The sequence below is a fragment of the Nelumbo lutea genome, chromosome 8, assembly GCF_056320005.1.
Source record: "Nelumbo lutea isolate HS-2025 chromosome 8, American lotus-T2T, whole genome shotgun sequence".
In the NCBI taxonomy this organism is placed as follows: Eukaryota; Viridiplantae; Streptophyta; class Magnoliopsida; order Proteales; family Nelumbonaceae; genus Nelumbo; species Nelumbo lutea.
In genome coordinates this window covers 14,547,259-14,565,224 of record NC_142691.1, presented here as the reverse complement: position 1 = coordinate 14,565,224, position 17,966 = coordinate 14,547,259, and the positions used below count along the sequence as shown (strand labels likewise).

General features: G+C 38.6%; 1 protein-coding gene across 9 annotated transcripts in view; it reads left to right on the top strand.

Moving 5' to 3' along the window:
• Positions 1 to 250: 250 nt before the first annotated feature.
• Positions 251 to 17,966, top strand: part of EMB1967 (Forkhead-associated (FHA) domain-containing protein) — a 47,703-nt gene continuing 29,987 nt past the window's right edge. For 3 of the 9 annotated variants that reach the window (XR_016103809.1, XM_088959854.1, XM_088959856.1), the window contains exons 1-5: positions 460 to 710; positions 1,603 to 1,750; positions 12,843 to 15,059; positions 15,178 to 15,232; positions 16,645 to 16,793. Coding sequence is in view for 8 of the 9 variants with exons in the window: in XM_088959854.1 (XP_088815980.1) it covers positions 1,682 to 1,750; positions 12,843 to 15,059; positions 15,178 to 15,232; positions 16,645 to 16,793 (2,490 nt within the window). In the remaining variant the exon portion in view is untranslated. Of the gene's footprint in view, positions 1,260 to 1,602; positions 1,751 to 9,934; positions 10,027 to 12,842; positions 15,060 to 15,177; positions 15,233 to 16,644; positions 16,794 to 17,966 lie in introns of those variants that run through there. The other 6 variants (XM_088959849.1, XM_088959850.1, XM_088959853.1 and 3 more) reach the window with 6 other exon arrangements.

Genomic DNA, 17,966 nt, shown 5'->3' with positions numbered 1-17,966 from the left:
AATAGCGACCGAATGAACAATGACAACTAGTGCACATGGATGGCGTTTGGCGACTGGGCAACAACGTTCAACGATTTGGTGGCAAAAGCTAAGGAGTTAGCTCGGCAATTGCAGCCAAACATATTGGCTTTCTATTTCATCCATCAATCCATGGTGGGTAAATTAGAAGGGCGGAAGGGCCCCCAATCACTATTGATTCATAGATTCTATTTTCTATCTTTAAACCATTTTCTAAATTTTTAAAGATTTTATTGTTCATTTACGACATCACGGATCAACATTTCGACGCAGACGGTTGAACCGATGGCCCGCGACCCGGAGGAAAAGCGGTTTTTTTCGGATCGTTTTTTGAAACACTGCTTTGGATCATTTTTAGAAACAGGGGAGGTTAATGATTTTTTTTCTGAAAACACAGGGTGTTGTTGTGTAATTAAAACTCAAAAGGGATTTTCGTTTTTCATTCACTCGGAGTGCAGGGACAAGGGTTTTTCATTCACTCGGAAAACCTCTTCAACCGGGTATCGAAGTTCAAACTGATAGCTTGTTTGCTGTAAGCTGTAACTCTGGGAGGCGGGAAGCTACCGGCACAGCTCCGTTCTTCCTATCTCTCCTGACATGTTTAACAAACACTGATAACGACCATATAGATCGTTCCTACTCGACGGAGAAGTTTCTTGTGCGTCATCTTGCCGGAACTATTCGAAAAGCCGGTAAGCTCCCTCCTCCCTCCCTTTGTTTCTCTTTCTTCCTTGGTGAGTAACCGAAAGTGAATTGCTATATAAAGCAATATACAGCATTAGAACCATGCACGGATTGTTGCCACAAGGAGAATCAACCATTCTGAGACAAGAACAACACTAACAATCAGCGGCCATGGGGAAATCCACCACGACTGGAATGTCACAAAAGAAACAGACAACCCAGACAAAACAAAAGATAACCAACTATCCGAGAGGTTCTAGATGCTGATAAGGAAGCCAGAAAGAAGAATCCGTACGAGATTTTAGTAATAATGCAGTTAGTCTTAAAGGACATCTTGAATTTAATGCTTTCACAAGTTGTGGTCTTCCCAGATCGTTTGGCATTTCTATCAAGCCAAATATGGTATATAGTACATCAAAAATGCAAATATGGGGATTAAGGCAGGGCTGAGATTACCTTAGAAGTTCCATTTGGCCATTGCCTTTTCAATAGCATTAGTGCTTCATTTCTGTAGCATCTCTCTCCATGGTTGTCAAGGCGACACCGACACCTAGTGTGTATGCTTTCTTTTGTATCTACATGACATCTCTGTCCTGGCATGCATATGCATGTTTTCTTTTGTACCCACCTAACATCTCTCTTCATTTCTGTAGAGCATCTGTATATTGAATCAATCCCTATGGGAAAAATGTTTTGATTATATGATATTTGTATGGTATTTAAACTCTACAGCCCTATCTGGGTCTTCTCCAGCATAAACACATATAAAAGTATATGCATGCCAGGACAGACTCAATGACACAATCTCAGAAAATGCCAAGTTTTTTGTGTTTCAAAAAATTTTCAGAATTTTCATCAATCTTTTTGGATTTTTCTGAATTTTGAATTCCAATGTTTTAGGGCTTGGCTTGATTTTGCCTTTGTATTTGGTGGTTGAGCTGGGGGTGAGATACATAGAGCGAGAATTCAGGTTTTGGACATGGGAGTGCTTGCTCCCATTTCTCATTGGATCCCTGAAGATGATCTATTGTTGAAGAATGCTGTCGAGGTACTTTTCATTGCCTTCTCTTTGGTTTGACTTAAGCATTTCTGTCTTTGTATCCCTAGGAAAGGAAGAAAAGAAAAAGAAAAAAAAGGAAAAGAACAGTCAAAGAAAATAAGATTACGCATTAGCACAAGTATTATGATTTATCCTTAATCTGGGAAAATTGTTTAACTAATGTGGATTTTGTTTTGCAATTCACAAGGGGAAAAAATGCAAAGACAGTGGCATTCATAAGGATTTTTGGAATTGGATTATGGCAACTATTTGTTGTCTAATCAGGCAAGCCTTCTTTGTCCGACAGTGTCAGGACTAGGAGTGAAGGAGAGCCGATGGCTACACAATTTGGTTTTCCTTTTTTTTGTTTGTTTCCATGTGTTTCTGGGGTGTTGAGATACATGTGTATTTCTGGCATCTACACATGTACTGTTTATGTAGGGTTATTGTTCTCTTTTTTCTACTATTAGATAGGGGTGCAACATGGGTTGGCCTGCATTCGACTTTCGTAAATTTTGAATGGGCCCATCCTGAAATCTGGTCCCTGTGTAGTGGAAATTCTCCAAATATTTTGAGAAATTAATAAAATTCTCTTCTTCAGGTTGGGCTCCTGCTATTAGAATATTGATAAAATTCTTTCGGGGTGGTGGAACATTATATGCACAAATCGCTTCCATTTGTGCAACATAAATTTCTCTTCTTCTTAGCATATTACTTAACCTTAACACATTAAACTATGTTACTGATAAAAACACGTCAACTGTATTTCTTAGTAGCAGAGCATAGAAAACAAGAGATCATGTTAAAAGTGTTCTAATGGTTTTGGTGAAGAGGGCTTTCTAGCATCATTAGGCCATATGGATGATCTCAGCAATTGTATGGCCTAACTCCATAAGAGGGTGAAAGAATTGAACTGCCTGACATAGCTCCATCTGTGGAGTTTTCTTTTTTTTGTGCAACTGTTTGAAGCTCTTTAATATTTTTTTGAAGATTTTCTTTGGTGAAATTCAGAAAAATTTCAATCTGATGTTTTGTGATTGCTTCTTAGATTGGAGGTGGCCCTTGATGATTCTATTGGGGATGACCATCTGTGGTCTATTGATTTTGCTGGTAGTTATTCCTGCAAATCCTTTTTTATTTCCCTAGCGGCCACAGTGATTTAAAAGGTGCACCTTAGGCATGCCTGGGCGCTCAGGCAAGGAACATTTTAGGGTATGTGCCTCACCTAGGTCCTGGCACAACATTTTCAAAGGGCGCGTGCCTGGTGCGCCTTGCACTTCAGCCCAGGTGTGTGCCTTTTGAAAATCTGTGCATTTTTTCTGTTTTTCTTTTTTTTTGTTGTGTGTGTGTGTTTAGCAGCTGGGTACTGGAGTGGAGAGAACCTCATATTTGCTAATGTTGCTCATTCATTCATCCTAATAAAAGATATTTTTAAAAGACACTTAAAGTTATAAAACCATTTTCTTATGGGGATTAAGAATTTAAGACCCTGATATGGACTTGTTTGGGCTTTCCTTGAGGGGCTTGATACAAGGGCTGCTTGTAGAATCAAGAATGCATAATGTTTAACATCACGTTAGCTATTTGAAGTAATGTAATTGGGAAAAAAAAATAAAGAGATTAAGAGTTCGCATGCTTAAATATGTTATGCTTGATTTTATTTTTAAATATGTTTTGCATGTTATGTTTATGTATTTAAATTTGCGATAATAGGTTTTAAAAGCATTTATTTTAAAATTTAAGTTTATATTTTTAGTGAATAATGTGTTTAATATTTTTAATATTTTGCATTTTTTATTTTTTGGCAGTTTTTTATTTTTTATTATTTTGCATTTTTGCGCCTTGCTTCAAAAAGGTGCACCCCACCTTGCACCTTGTTCCTTGGGCAAAAAATGACCCTTGTGCTTTTTTTGCGCTTTGCTCTTTTAAAACACTGTGGTCACTGCTTCTTCGCCATCTTTTCTCGTGAAGGAAGTTAGGTGTTCTTCTATTTCCCCAAAAGTTAGTGCCTTCTGTTGGAAGTTTTTCATAGATGCATCACCACATGTGATTTGTTACAAAGGAAAGGACCGTACTGTCTTTTGTTCCCTAGTTGTATCATGTGCAGATTGACTGCCTACCACCTCTTAATCTCCTGCTCATTTGTTTGCTGTATTTGGGAATGGTTTTCTATTCTTTTTGGATGTAGGTGGAACCCCCCTTGATTCATCTATGATGAGATGCATAAATAGATGGGCTGACATGTGGAAATGCATAAAGGGCAGCGGTGATTTGGATAATTTAGGAGGAACGGAATGCAAGAATTTTTTATGAGAAAGAAAGTAGGGAGGTACTAATTGAAACCATCACTTTGCAAGTAGCACAATGGGTGAAGACCCTGGTATTGTTCTTGGATTTCATTGTGGAAGATATCTTTAGATATTAGGGAGTAATAGCACGGTCATCCTCTAAAGAAGATTAGAGTCTTCCAAACTGGGATTGGAGGAGTGATAAGGGATGAGAATGGATACATTTGTGCAATGTTTTCAGGTCCAATAGAAGAAGGTGGTTCAGTAAGAGCAGAACTTTTGGCAGTAGTGTTTCGGGTGCAAAAAGCAAAAGAAATGGGGGTTGAGAGGTTGTTCATTGAAGGTGGTAGTGGGGTGGTTAATGACGGAAAAGATTGTGGTGTGGAATTTCAGGAATAACTTTAGACTGTTCAAATGGCTTTCAAAAGACATGCAATTACAAATCAGATGGGTATGTAGGTTTGCGAATTGTTTGGCTGATGGTTTGGCTAAACAAGGGGTGAATAGACAACAAATATTTTGGGCTCAAATGTAAAAAGGATGATGGGTTGTATCTATAGTGTATATGTTTTCTTTTGTACCCACAACCTCTTGTTGTATCTTTCTTAAATTTAATGAATGAATTACTTCTTTGTTTCTGATAAAAAATGTTTCTTTTTTATTTGTTGATATTAAATATAAAATTTATTAAAGTAGAAATAGAATACACACTGGTGATAAGATGTCCTTGAGGAGAGAAACAGGTACTAAAACAACAATCATCCCCACCCTGAGGAAATATTGTCCATCACATATGACATTCCAAACCATCTAATGGAAGAGACATCCAACATCCTACAAAGGAAGAAGCAGAGAACCCTATTCTTACATTTTACAAACAAAATAACAGAAGCACATAGATGATCCTAAATCACATATACAACATTCCCCAGCTTCAAATAAGACTTATGGTAAACATTTTCACACAACAAGCTCCTCCCAAAAATTGATGAGCATGATGGTAATGAGGGATGCAGAGGTGGAGGAGACTGTAAAACTATATCTTCCGGATGAGTTCATCACAAGAGGAGATCCCTTGGAAGTTCAGGCTGCTGGTCAGACAGGCAAAATTTCTAGGGACCAACTTGAATAGCTCATTCAAATGGGTACTCAAATGCTTTGGCAGACTCATTAATGAGGATAGGGGTTGCAAGGGAACAAATGGTGTGGGGATGTCCAAGGCCAGTTTGTAATTTGTAACGGATCTGTACCTGTATTTTCTGCTCCATGTTTTTTGGAGTCTGCTCTGTTCTCTCTTGGTCTTCTGTCACATATTTGGGTAGTGTGGAGTTTTTAATTAATGAAATATCTGTTATTTATCCAAAAAAAAAAAGAAAAAAAGAAGAAGCTCCTCCCAGAAATAATACTGAAATTCTGCACCTCCTTACCATCTCAAAAAAAAAAAAAAAAGCCCTAAAACTAAACAACCATTCTTGTCCTAAAGGAAATGGGCCTGGGATAAATGTGGACTTTTCCCTGTCTGTTCTTTCTATAACAGACTAACTTAGAATCGTAATACCTCCTTCCCATGGAAAAAAAATCTGGTGTTCTCGTGTTCCCTCTAAGGTTGCCTTTCTGGTATGGACTACTACCCTTGGATGCTTAACCACTGATTTGCTGCTTAGAAGAGGCATGAATGGGATCAAAATGTAGTGAACTTTTTTTTTTTTTTTGAGCAAGAAGAGATTTAGAGATTGGTCTTTAGCTCTACCAGATTTTAAGGGGATCATCAAGTAAGATTTTGATTGTAACTTTTGGGTTTTATTTATCCATAATTGGAACTGAAATCTTTGTAATTTTGTTTCTCACCTTTTGTCTTTTTTTTTTTGTGGTGATTCCTTATCACCCTTTGGATGTACCTTTTGTTTTTATTAATAAACTTTCCTTTTTATTTTATTACTAAAAATGAATGGGATCAGTGAAAGGTGCTGTTTGTGTAGTGAGTATTCTGAATCATCAAATTATATCTTCATTCACTGCAACTTTACTTTTCAGCTTTGGGTGATGGCCCTGCCCGGTTTTGGTTTCAAACTTGCATGCCCAAGCCCAAGTCCTTTCTAGATTTATTCCAGGGGTGGAGGATGAAAGGCTAAGTCATAGAGGAAAAGTTCTGTGGAGCATATTTCCTGCAGCTATTATCTGGACTGTGTGTAGGGATGGCAATTTTCCTCATAAAACCAGGGCCCTGCCCTGCCCCGGATGGGGCAGGTTTTCCCCAATCTTAAACAAAGACAAGGGAAACACTTTTGCCCCAAATCAGGGACGGGATGGGGACGGGGTTTGCATATAATTCCCCGAACCCGCCCTGAACCCGGTGGTAAATTATTAAAATATTCCTAGGTTTAATATTAATTTTTAAAATACCCTCAAATCTATCAAAAAAAAATTTAAAATACGCTCAAATATCCCCAAATTTGAAAAACATAGGATTTCATAATCACATTTCTAAAATACCCCAAAATTCCCATAATCCTATATCTAAAATACCCTTGGAATTTGATGTATTTTAGGTAATTTCTTCAGGGCAGGGAAAATTCGGGGATTCCCTATCCCTAATGGGGGAAGGGTCCCTTACTGCAAACTGATCCTGCAATTGGGGATGGGGCAAAGGATTTTGGCTACGAGGCAGGGACGAGGAGGGGGTGCCCCACCCTGAACCTGCCCTATTGCCATTCTTGTGTGGAAAGAAAGAAACCAAAGAATTTTTGAAAACAAATGTAATGATATAGGAATTGTCAAAAAGAATATTACAGGTCTTTTGTATTCATGGTTAAGCATACCATATGAATTCCAAGGTGTCCAATTGTAGTATATTTTTTGTCCTAAGTAGGCAAGTGGGTGTCTGAAGGGAGAGACATTGAAGAGTGTTATTGAAGATAATAAGTTGGAATGTTAGAGGTCTAGGGAGTGCTAGGAAAAGGAGGGTAATAAAAGATTTGCTCAGGAAAGAAAGTCTAGACATAGTGTTTACAAGAAACAAAAGTAGCAGATGTGGATAGCAGACAGGTGAGAAGTTTGTGGAGCTCAAGAGGGATAGGCTGGTCTTATCTGCCCTCATGGGGGATATTTGGGGATTGGGGGTCTAATGGCAATGTGGAAAAAAGAGGTGGTGGAGCCTATGAAAGAATTAATTGGTCGCTTTTCAATCTCGTTTGAAATTCAAAAGCCTAGGAGATGGCTTTATTTGGGTGTTGTCGAATGTTTATGGCCCTAATAGATATAGAGAGAGGACAACTGTGGGAAGAGCTCTTTGATGTAAGGGGATTATGGAATGGTCTGTGGTGCTTAGGTGGGGATTTTAATATGATTAGATTCATAAACGAGACAGATAATCCCAATCAGTCAGTAATGACTAGCATAGTAGCATGAGGAAGTTTAATGATTTTATTGAAGAATATGTGAGCTTTTGGAGATTCCCTTGCAGCAGGCAGTGTTTACTTGGTCAAACCTACAATTTCCTCCAAGATGCTCTAAATTGGACAAATTAATTTTCAATGCTGTCTGGAATGAACATTGGATAGGATTGTCGACGAGAGCTTTGCCCAGAGTTACATCTGATAATTTGGCCAATTAGTATTGGAACTAAGGATTTCTTGAACGGTTCCAAACCCATTCAGTTCGAAAATATGTGGCTAACATGCCAGATTTCATAAGGAAGATGGAATGAAGTAGTGGATGTTCAATGGAAATGAGTGAAATTCCATAGGAAGTTAAAAAGGCTCAAAGGTAAAATTAAGGGATAGAACAAGGAGCACTTCGGAAAAGTGGAAGAGAGGAAGCTTAGAGTTCTATCTCAAATTGAATATGTGGATGAAAAGGAGGCACATGGTGTGATGACAGAGGAAGATAGGAACTTAAGGTGGTCCCTAAAGGAGTTGGAAGAAATCTTGCTTAGGGAAGAAGATTAGTTGGAAGCAGAAATGGATCAAGGAGGGAGATGACAAAACTGAATTCCTCCATGTAATAGCTAATGGCAGAAGAAGGAAGAACTTTGTGGAGAAAGTAGAAGTGAACGGAAAGGTGGTTGTAGACCAAGAAGAGATAGCTAATTGTTTTGTTTAACCATTTCAGATCAGTTTACAGAAGGCATGACGAAACCAGCTTCATAGTGGCCAAGATTGGACTCTGAAAAGGTAAGATGGCTCGAAAGGGACTTTGAAATGGAAGAAATCAGGGGAGATGTGTTCTCAATGGAAAGATGTAAAGAACCAAGACCAGATGGGTTCACTTTGGCTTTTTTTTTTTTCCAAGATTGTTGGGAAATAATCAAATCTGAATTGTGGGAGGTCTTTGTGGAATTTGCTGAGGATCATTTCATTAGTACCAAGATAAATTCTACTTTTCTAGCCCTATTACCTAAAAAGGAAATGCTATCCAACCTAAAGATTTTAGGCCCATCAATCTAGTGATGAGCATCCACAAAATTGAGGCCCAAGTGCTGTCTTTGAGGTTAAGAGCAGCCCTTCTAAATTTAATAAATCAATCATCGGGAGCTTTCATCCAAAGTAGACAGATTACTGACCAGATTCGAATAGCTAATGAGAGTGTGGAGGACTTCAAGAGAAGGGGAGAGAAAGGATTTGTGTGTAAACTGGACCCAGAAAAAGCTTATGACATGGTTGATTGGCCTTTCTTGTTGGAAACCTTGAGGAATTATGGATTTGGTGAGAGATGGTGTAGCTGGACAGAAGGGTGTCTGGAAACTTGTCATTATTCGGTTTTAGTTAATGGTATGGTTAGAAACTTCTTTCCAGCTACCAGAGGTTTAAGACAAAGTGACTCCTTATCCCTCTTCCTCTTTACCTTGATAGCTGATGTGTTTAGCAAACTTATTGAGAAAGTATATAGGTTGGACCTAATAAGAGGGTGGAGGATAGGAAGAGAGGGCATAGTTGTAACCCATTTGCAATTTGTGGATGATATGATCATTTTTTGTGGGACAGGGAACACACATAAGGCAATAAATTTGAAATGGGTGATAAAGCTATTTGAACTTGTTTCTAAGATGAAAATCAACTTTGAGAAGAGTTGCATTGTGGGGGTAAATTTGGAAGAGGAGTTGATTGGAGTAGCAAAGTCTTTAGGTTGTTTTACCTCTAGTTGGCCTTTGAAATACCTAGGAGTGCCTTTAGGAGCGAGGCCAAGGGAGAGTAGGTTTTGGAATCCAATAGTAGAAAATTGTGCAAAGAAATTGGCAGCTTGGAAGTGGAGTTATGTGTATCTTGGGGATCTTATCACTTTGATAAAAGCTACCTTAGCGAACCTTCCATTTTACTTTCTCTCTGTTTTTAGGATGCCACAACAGGAGGTGTTGAAAGTAGAAAAGATCATGAGGAACTTCCTATCAGAGCCTAGTGAAGATATAAAGGATCATCTGGTTAAATGGGAACAAATGTGCAAGAGGAAGCAGCAGGGGGGGTTGGGCTTGGTAACCTAATAAGAATACAACTTTGTTTTTTTTTGTTTTTTTTTGTTTTTGATCAATAACAAAGGATTTCATTAATTAGAAAAAAAAGGATACAAAGGAAGGAGATATAACCTCGCTTACCTCCCCCAAACAATAAAAAAACCAGAAAAATTACAGTTGAGCCCAAAACAAGTTATCCCTGTTCACCCCTTGCTTTGCTAACCCATCAGCAAAGGAGTTTGCACATCTCTTAACCCAATTTACTTACTTTAACTTCCATGTTACAAGATTTGAACCCATGACCTCTTATTTTCTTATATTGCTTAATTACCATTAGTCCACCTCTTAACTTGTGGAATACAACTTTGTTGGGAAAATGACTGTGGAGGTGGCCATTGGAAGGGGATAGATATGCTTTGGCATAAAGTTGTGAAGAGCATTCATGGAGTTGCAGGAAATGGTTGGGACGTTGGTGTATCTCGGCGGGCTACTTTGAATTCTCCGTGGAAGACAATACATAGCATTCTTCTCCAGTTCCTTAGCCTGGTCAGGTATGATGTGTGCTTTGGTGACAAGGTTCTGTTTTGGGAGGATGTTTGGATTGGTAACTCTATCCTCAAGGATCACTTTCCTTCTTTGTTTTCTGTTTCCCTCCTTGAAAATGAACCTGTTCAAAGGTTTGTGACTTCTTCTCACTCTTCTGGTTTCAGTTGGAATTTGGGTTTTAAGAGACTTGAGCAACTCTAAACTCCAACTTGTTGCTCAGTTTCTTAAAATTCTCGACCCCTTTTGCTTGGACCCTTCTAAGCCCGATGCTTGTGTTTGGACCCCAAACCCTTGGGGCTCTTTTTCGTGCGCTTCTTTCTTTTCCTTTTAGTGCTCTGTCCCTTCCCCTCATCCTTTTCATTGGAAGGAGAATTGGTCCAAACCTATCCCCCCTAAAGTGGGAGCTTTGTGCTGGGAAGTGACTCTTGAGAAATTAGACACCTTGGAGTCTTGGACATGTTGTAAAAAAGAAGACCTAAGCTAAACCTCTCCCTAAACTGATGTATTCCCTGCAAAGCTAATGGGGAAAGCTGGTACTACCTAGTAATCTCCTGCCCTTTTATTATAGGTCTTTGGCAGAAACTTTTTGATCCCTTTGGTTGCAGGTGGCTAGAGCCGTTGCAGATTAGTAGTCTATTTGATCCTACAACCTTCAGGTGGCCAAAGAGAAGAGGTAGTAGAGTCTTGTGGAGGCATGTCAGGGCTGCTTTGGTTTGGACTGTTTGGGAGGAAAGAAATGCCAAAAATATTCACAGAGAAAGTGAGGGATGTGGGGACGTGACTGGTGTTTGGGATTGTCTCATTAACAAGGACATTATGTTGGCCAAATCTCTAGATCTCTTTTCTTCTTTCTCCTATGAGGATATTTGGGGGAATTGGGATTTGGTGGCCAATAGCTCAATTGCAAGAGTTAAGCCTGCGGTGGAATGGAAACCCCCTGAAGAAGGTGTCATCAAGTTAAATTTTGATAGTAGCAGTCTAGGCAATCCAGGCCCATCAGGGATTGAAGGAGTCTTTAGAGATGCACAGGGGCAGATTATTGCTTTATTTTCTGGTCCTATTGGAGAGGCGGAGTCAGTTAGTGTGGAAGTCCAAGCATTTTCCCAAATGCCTTTCACCCCTGAGACATCCCTGCTTGATTTTGAGAGAGACTGATAAAAAGGATTTAATTGAAAAGAAACCATTTTTTGATTTTTTCCACCATCTTAAGTCTTTTCTTTCCACCTGAGGCTCCACTGATTGTAATATGCCAGAAGATCTGACACTGTTGAATTTCCCAATCAAGTAGAACTCTCCTAAATTTCCTTTGATTAAAGAAGGGAGGAAGTACTTTGATAAAATCGAAATAAACTCCCCTTCGACAATCGATGCATACTTTGACAAGATTTCATGTTTACATCGATTTAGGGTGTATTTTCACAATTTCACCCTCCAACCAAATGATTGCAAGATTGGACTGGAATGCATTATAGCACTGATCCGGTTTTTGCATTGCAACCAAATGCAGCTTCAGGCACATAATGATGAGAGGGGATTCGAAGGTGGTAGTGAGGTGCCTAAGAAATTGTAGCTAGTCTTCATGGCACTATAGGAATATAATGAGAGAAACTAGATATCTGACCAAGGAATCGGTCAACCATCCCTGGGTTCATAAATCAGCTAATAGTTTGACTAATCGGTACAGAGAGGCTGTTTCCAAAACCAACTTTCCTAGAGGTAATTGTAAATGTAAAAAAGGGGGAAGTGTGAGGTGGCAACTGCTATCCTTAATTTAGGGGGTCCTTGCCTGCTTGGCACTTCCATGAAGTTTATCTATACTTACCAATTGCAATAAAAGGTTGTCAATTCTTTTGAACTTTTCATCTTTCCACAGGTTGAGTTGGAATCCAAATATCCTCACCCAGATCATTCTTGAAAAGTTCTCCTATGACACTCAATTAGTTACCTGGCACCCTCTAGCTACATGCAATTGCCCTTTCACCAACTGCAGTACCTTCACTTCCAAGTCTGGCACATTGTGTGGCAGGACATAGAGGTCTCTCCCCATTCAAAATGTTTCAACAGATAGCCTTGTTGAATATGAAAGCTAGGCATTTTCTCTTTTCTCCAATCTTTGATTTCCTTCTTCACTGTAATCACCCAAGCATTTTCAATTTTAAGGAGCTCCCCTCTATCATGTCCTTTGGGAAGATTGACATTACTGACATGGAGATGGTTTCTTCTTTTTTGATCTTGTGGGTTGGTTTTTCTTTCATTACAATAGAACTCTTCCCTTATGCACTTAATCCTTCCATTTCCAAATACTTTTTCATAGAAGATTAGAAAATGACACCTGCCCAACCAGTCATTTCCCTTCTGACACAGAGATTATCTGTTTTTTGTTCATGACAAAGAACTCCATTAAGCAAGCATAGTGACCTTTTCATTCTTTTTTCTCTCCACCACATAGCAGTAATCCTGGTATTTAAGTTTGTTCCTCCACATTCTCTGCTTATCAGTGAAACTGGCACCATCCACTTCCTTTAAACCATTACACTGTCTCTGCTCCCTGAAACATGCATTGCTTTGTAATCTCTCTTACTTTCCATACCACATTCTTGTTTCACACTATCTCTTTGATTTTGAAATTTCTTATCTTGATATTGATGTCTTTTCTGAACTTTCCCCACTTGGGTCATCACTGTAAACTCCATTGGTCAAATTTTATGTTTATTCCCGAATAAACAGGTTGCTGTTTATGCTGTCAAAACTATGATGCATGTTATTGTTTTTTTTTTTTTTTTACTTCTATTAATATGTATCTTTCTCCTTTTGTTTGCAGGCCGGTGCTTCTTTAGAATCACTTGCTAAAGGTGCAGTGCGATTCTCCCGCAGATTTACTATTCGAGAACTGCAAGATCGGTGGTACTCTCTTCTCTATGATGCAGATATTGCAGCTGAAGCTTCTGCTCGCATGGTTGAGTTTGAACTCTCTGTCGAAAATCTTTCATCAAAATCTAACAGATCTGGCAATATCAAAGGAAATCAATGTGCTCCTGGGAAAAGAAAAACTGAAAGTATTCGTAGTCATTACTATGCCATGAGAAAGAGAATTTGCAATGAACCTTGTAACTCTGTGGACATGAATTTTTTGGTTGCACCCAATGTTCATGCTGGTAATGGAGGTGGGTGTCAAGAGCAGTTAACACTTCCTAGTGAGCCTCCATTTGGAAATTGCATGCTTGGAAATCCCATCTCAAATCATCTTGGCCTTCAGGAAACAGACTTTGATATTGTATGCCATGCTTTTCCACAAATTGTGGGGGATAACACTGATGTTGCTGGCTACGTTGAGGGTACTGCCCATGTATTCCATAGTGGGAATGCTGATGCATTTGACAATCATCCGGATTTATATGGTGGAGCAGTGAGGAATGGAAATGGGCATTCATTTGAGCATGATGATGTACATAGAGATATTCCTCATATTCTTGGTGAGAATCCTTCCGTCTTTGGGAATTGCACAGGTCCCCAGCATGTAGGGCCATCCCAAGAACCACCAGTGAACAACCTTTTTGAAACTGAAAATATAGAGGGAAAACCTTCATCAACTTTTGGTTCAGTTAATACTAACCCTAGAAGTGTTTGCTCTGGATTTGGACATAGTCAAGGCTTCAGTTCTCCAGTTCCAGATTGTGGTGCTGCATTTCAGCAGTTGGGATGTTCATCTCCACTAGCCAGGATGCCCATCTGGGAAACAATTCAGGATGCTCCTACATCAGCTGTGCCAATTGATGTGAGTCTTGGAGACAAAGATCAGGTTACAGGAGACACATTGACATGCCCTGATAATGCTGGTGCTGCTAAAGTAAGCACATTGGGATATGAGGTCAAATCAGAGCCTAAGTTGGAAGAAATTGCATGTGCAGATGTTTTGCCTACTAAAACTACTATTTTAGATGGTGATTTTATGGACCTTTCAGATTCTCTTTTGAACTTTGGGAATGATGAAGAGCTCCTCTTCATTGATGCAGATGGAAAAGACATAATGGATACCTCTTGTCTTGATGGCCTTGACTCAATTTTGTTAAGTTCTCCTAGTGATATTCATCAAGGTCATATGCCTAGTATAACTGAGCCCAAAGCATCTGTTTTGCCAGATACGTGCTTGTCAACTGCTGAAGGTGGTTGTCCTAGAGAATCATCTGATATTGGTTATGCATTGCATCCTGGCTCTGTTAGTGGGAACAAGTTATGTGAATTTGAGAGCACCATGCCAACCTCAACACCAGTAGAAAATATTGATTCCCTTGAACTTCATAATGGGGTTATTTGCTGCAGGCTGAACATGGAAGACCCTGAAATCCCATGCAATGATGACATTTTTATACCTAATCAAATGGAGTCTTTATCTGCTTCCTCTGAAATGCAGCATGAATATAAAGGTTCTAAAAATCCAATTTCTGCCAAGGACTTGTCTGATAATAGAAAGGCTAGTGAACAAGGACTACACTTTATAAAGGAAGAAGAAGGTGAAACCCCTGCTCGACCTCTTCAAGCCCCTAGAATGGAGTTGGAGGTGTTGCCAGACAGAGGTCCGGGTCATCCTGTTTCTTGTTGTGGGGTCAAATCTGAGTTGCATGAGAGTGGTTCTCTTGGTATGGCCTTCAGGCATGTGGGCACTGTTTGTGGGGACCCAAGCCAATGCAGACCACTGCCAGATTCTGTCCAGGCTAGGTCACTGAAGGAAGTGATAACAAAAGCTGAAATTGGAAAACATCATGATTTTAATAGTTTAGTTGATCCTTTTCTGGAGAAACAAGTGCATGCTTCTGATCACACTAAAAGCTGCCCCCGAAACATTGTTAGGGGATGTAAAGTGGAAGAAGATGTGCCAATTTCCATTGCTGCTCAAAAGAATTTGTCATCAAATGCAGAACCTTGTTCGGTAGAAATGGCTTCTTCAAAACCAGATATAAACCCTTTGACATCAGATCAGGAAGAGCAGCTCTCTGAAAGCGATGGTGATGTACCTTATTTTTCTGATGTTGAAGCTATGGTAAATGTTTAGATTTTTTGACAATCATTGATTGTTTTTTCTTGAATTGTGGTAACTGATTTATTGATCACTTTTTTAGAGAATTGTCTTGGTCTCATTTGTCTATGTTTGCTCTCAGATACTTGATATGGATTTGGGTCCAGATGATCAAGATTCATATTTCAGCAGGGAAGGTAATTTCTTTAAGGTTAGCTTGAATTTGTTGAATATTCTGCTTTCCATTTTTATTTCACACTGCAAATAAGTGTTTCATATGCAAGGATGAGTTTTCTTTTTTTCTTTTTATTTTTTGATAAGTAACTGAAACATTTTATTAAGATCTATCAGAAGTATTGCAAAGCATTACAATCATTCCTTGGGTAGGGTAACGATTACTACCCTACCACAGCATAATCATACAAATTACTAGAAAGCCAAAAACAATTGATTTCCATTAACCCCTTGCTTAGCTAAAGCATCAGCTGACCCGTTTGTAGATCTCTGTACCCATTGTGTCTTTATATTCATGCTCCTTGCCAGCCAATCAATCTGTTTAAGTTCATTCCTGTAATTCCTCCCCCATACTGCATCCTCACTATTTTTTAGCCACCCAGTTACAATTTTAGAGTCACCTTCTATTACTAAATTAGTGAGATTCATTTCTCTTGCCCGCTGTAAAGCAATGAGGGATGAAATTCATAATGACTTAATACTTGCTTTTGAAGGACTAATAGTAAGATTTGGGGGATAAAGTCATAAATGGTGGCGCTAAGGGGTAGGGGTGCAACTTGGGTGGGTCCAACCTGAGCCCGGCCCTACCCAACCCGAGTTTTTGCATGGGTTGGGCTTGAGTTTTGAGGCTGCAATGCTTGTACTAATCAAAGGCATTTATGTAATTATGAATCATCTTATATATACTATGAAATAGGACCTGCAATTCAAGAAAGATTACACACCCATAGTAATGACTGTAAAAGAGAACTCTCCTTCTCTTTGTCTACTCTTCTAAATCTCCTCATTCTTTCTCTACAAGTACAAACTCAATCTAAATCTGCAAGTGTATCAGAGCACACCATTCTGATCTCCTTTTTTAGGTATTGTAATGTCATGTTGCATTTACAATGATTCTTTCCTCCTAGGTATCAGTTTATCACATTCTGTATTGAACATGGCAAGGATTCAGGTCAATTGAGTATGAGTCACATACAATGTTCTTATTATGGATGGTGGGGGTTTTTAGTTTGATGCAAGTATTTTGTCTTGGTTATATACTCAAACCTATATGTATTTGGTTTCATTTAGTCCAGCCAAATCTTGGTGCTCAATGCTTGATGACCAACTCTTAAGTTGGTCAATTTTTGCTACATGTTCAATTTTATTGATGGACTTGGCTAGCATGATTGTCACTTTAATATTCATATATTTATGGCCAAATAGTATTCTCAGTCATCATCAAGAATAAAGGCTCCTGATAAAATAACAATTTATTTTATCCACCCTGTCACATTAGATTGCTTGTTTGGTGACATAGGTATCACATGTATATTTTGTCATAGTATAATCTAGTAAGTAATTTAAAATTGGTTCTGTTCCCTGTCAATTCCAGTCTCTAGATATCAGTGTGAGGATGCTAAGAGGGCAATCATAAGGCTGGAACAGGGTTTCCAGTCCTACATGGAAAGAGATATTATCTCCCATGGAGCATTTGCTGTTTTGTATGGCCGCCATTTAAAGCATTATATCAGGAAACCTGAGGTACTTATCCCATATTTGATTTTCACAGAAGTTCCCTTATTTGCTAAAGTACTATGTTATTTAAAGTTGTTTGACTGTTCTTCAACTACACTGTTCTGATATTATTACATTCTTCTTCTACCTTGTAAATCTTAGCTTTTAAGAAGGGTTCATTTTGTTGTCTTTATGCTTTACTTTTTTTCTTTAAATTTTGATAATTTGCAGATTGTAGCTTGGTTCTGTATATAGTCTCAAACAAATTTGTTTGTTATACAGACATATGAATGAATTACTTATTTTGATACCAAAATTACATCATTATCCTACTGAGACAAGAATCAATACTTAGTTTAGAAGGCATGGTGTAGTAAGAAGACCATCCAAGGTACAAGGCCATAAAAAGCAAGACACGTCTTTTTTTTTTTTTTAATTAAAGAGTAAATAAAAAAACATTAATACATACAATTATGGCGACCTGATTTAAAAAAATGAGATGATTTAAAAAGCTTATAAGCTCAAATCAAAATACATAAGCATTACATCATCATCATCCAAGCCTTATCCTAACTGTATCACTGTATGGCAGCTACATGAATCCTGCTTCACCATTTTGTTCTGTTTAAGGCCATATCCATTGTTAAATTATCAGTGCTTAAATCGTTTCTTAATTCTTACTACTTTGATCCATGTCCTTTTTGGTCGACCACTACCTCTTCTAGCCCCTTCAACTTGCAATAAATTTAGCGAAAGTTAAAGCAAACAAGTGTGGAATTGAGGACAGTATCAAAGTGCTTTAAGCACTCAATAATTCAAATGTGTGGAACTCCTAGTTGTGTCATTTAAAGTGGATAGTGTGGTGTCAGATGTCTTGTGTTCCTATTCCTGGGAGGTTGGAGCCTTTACATTGATACCTCTTCAAGCCCCCTTGAGGGGAGTCCCCATATGAGGTATTTGGAGGCAATGCCACCAACCCAAATTTCTATCCATTATATATAAGAGGGTTGGTTTTATGATTTTGATCACAGGTAATTCTATTTTAGGGTTATGCATCAAAGATCCATTGTTTTGTTGTTTCTTTTGTGAAAACTTACGAGATCCTATATGCAACAACTTGGGATTCAGTTATTAATTTTTTTTTTCCTTTTAAATGTTAGTAGACCATTACTAGTGCAAAGAGGGAGAAAAAGGAATGTA